Source organism: Chiloscyllium plagiosum, chromosome 20 (genome assembly GCF_004010195.1).
Source record: "Chiloscyllium plagiosum isolate BGI_BamShark_2017 chromosome 20, ASM401019v2, whole genome shotgun sequence".
Lineage (NCBI taxonomy): Eukaryota > Metazoa > Chordata > Chondrichthyes > Orectolobiformes > Hemiscylliidae > Chiloscyllium > Chiloscyllium plagiosum.
Window position 1 is genome coordinate 3151861 of NC_057729.1, and position 1840 is coordinate 3153700.

At 49.5% G+C, this 1840-nt stretch overlaps 1 protein-coding gene across 2 annotated transcripts in view; it reads left to right on the forward strand.

The window, feature by feature from the left end:
- The window catches only part of fam217ba (family with sequence similarity 217 member Ba), a 27034-nt gene that overhangs the window by 11541 nt on the left and 13653 nt on the right, over window positions 1-1840 (forward strand). The window contains exons 1-3 of one of the 2 annotated variants that reach the window (XM_043710115.1): window positions 199-244; window positions 353-494; window positions 1531-1630. In XM_043710115.1, coding sequence (XP_043566050.1) covers window positions 214-244; window positions 353-494; window positions 1531-1630 — 273 coding nt within the window. In that variant the 5' untranslated portion in view covers window positions 199-213. Of the gene's footprint in view, window positions 1-198; window positions 245-352; window positions 495-1530; window positions 1631-1840 lie in introns of those variants that run through there. The other variant, XM_043710116.1, reaches the window with a different exon arrangement.

Genomic DNA, 1840 nt, shown 5'->3' on the forward strand with positions numbered 1-1840 from the left:
TCCTGAATACTCTTATAATATCCTTGCTAGGAGTAGAAACCCAAAGCTGCACACAGTATTCCAGGTATTTTGAAGCACAAAGGAGTAACTAGGTTAAAATGTAGGTTCACACCAGCATCATAGAGGATTTGGTGAGGTACGGGAGAGGCTAAGGGACAGAATTCCAGAGTAGAGGGCCCAGTCAGCTCATGGCATGACAGTTTGCAGGGCAAAATGAATAGGGAGTCTCGAAATCAGGCTATGGGTAATGTAGTTGAAGCACTGTTGTAAAGAAATGGAATGATTGAATAAGTTTTGGTGAATTTCACACTGGGTTGTGGCTGGTTGCTGACTCTTTGCCGTGTTCTCACAGTGAGCTGGAGGATGAGTCCTGATCGATTGCCACACCAGGTGTTTTTGACAGTAACGAGTGATGCCTGGGAAACCAAAGGACAGCACAACACAGTCAGCAAACCATTGATCACGAAAGGCTTACCGGCTGGAGATGCAACCAGGTAGGCATTTGTGTAACGTACATGCACTTGACCCCCCCAGATGGTGGCACCAATCTAGTTAGATGAGGAGATTCAGGTTGTGTTTCCTGGCCAGTGAGCAGTGCTACATAAAAACCATGGTCAGACATCCCAAAGGATGTCTGAAAAAGGGCTTATGCCCGAAACGTTGTTTTAAAAAATTCTCAAGGTCAGGTTCGTAGGAGAGTAGTCTGACACAGAACAAACGACCAAGAGGCGAGTCTGGGACATAATTTTACACCACAAACGTCGATTCTCCTGCTCCTCAGATGCTACCTGGCCCGCTGTGTTTTTCCAGCACCACATTTTTCAACTCTGGTCTCCAGCATCAGCAGTCCTCACTTCCTCCTCAGACATCCCAAAACCAACTTTGGTCCCGGATTGTGCAGCATGTCTGTGGGATCTTGTTTTTGAATTGATGTTCCCTTCTCGGGCATGACACCGCGCTCCATTTCAACGCTCCATGTGTTGGTGAGCTCCTGTTAATTCGGAATGCAAAGAGCTGCTTGTACTGTCTCTCCACTGTCCACACCCACACTGGCTGTAGTGTGCCTCTTTCTCTCTGACCAGTACTGCATACACATGCTACATGTACTGTCCACGACTTACACAGTTAAAATATCTGTCCTGTCTGTCCAACCGCGCTGCCTGAATTGTATCTGTCTTACAAGCCTGTGGTGTCTGCAGTATATCTTAAATTTAAACAGCTCCACTGCTTGTACTCACTTTCACACCTTGACAGCACCTGAGCTGTCTTGCTGTCCCAGCCACTTGCATTGTGTGTTTAAACACACTCTGCCCGGACGGTCACTGCGTCTTTTGCACCTGCACTGCTTGTGCCCATCTCCAATGTACCCACCCACACTTTATAACTCGTGCTCTACCTTTCCTACTTAGTCGGCCTGTCTATGTCGCTCACCTGCACTGCCTGCTGTGTCTCCATCTCCCTTGTCCATAATGCTTGTTTTAGCTGTGCCCTGTCTCAGCTACATTAACTGTACTTGCTCTTACTTCCTAGGAACAGTAAGATAAAGAATACTTCACCCAAGGTGAGGAGGATCCAGACTAGATCGCAGGCTTGCAGTTTTAGCATGTTTGATAAGTCACATTTTGAGGAGGTAAGTTTCTATTATTCTATCGTTACAGCGCGGGGAGAGTGAGGGGCCGGGCCGTCACTACAGCGCGGGGAGAGTGAGGGGCCGGGCTGTCACTACAGCGCGGGGAGAGTGAGGGGCCGGGCCGTCACTACAGCGCGGGGAGAGTGAGGGGCCGGGCTGTCACTACAGCGCGGGGAGAGTGAGGGGCCGGGCCGTCACTACAGCGCGGGG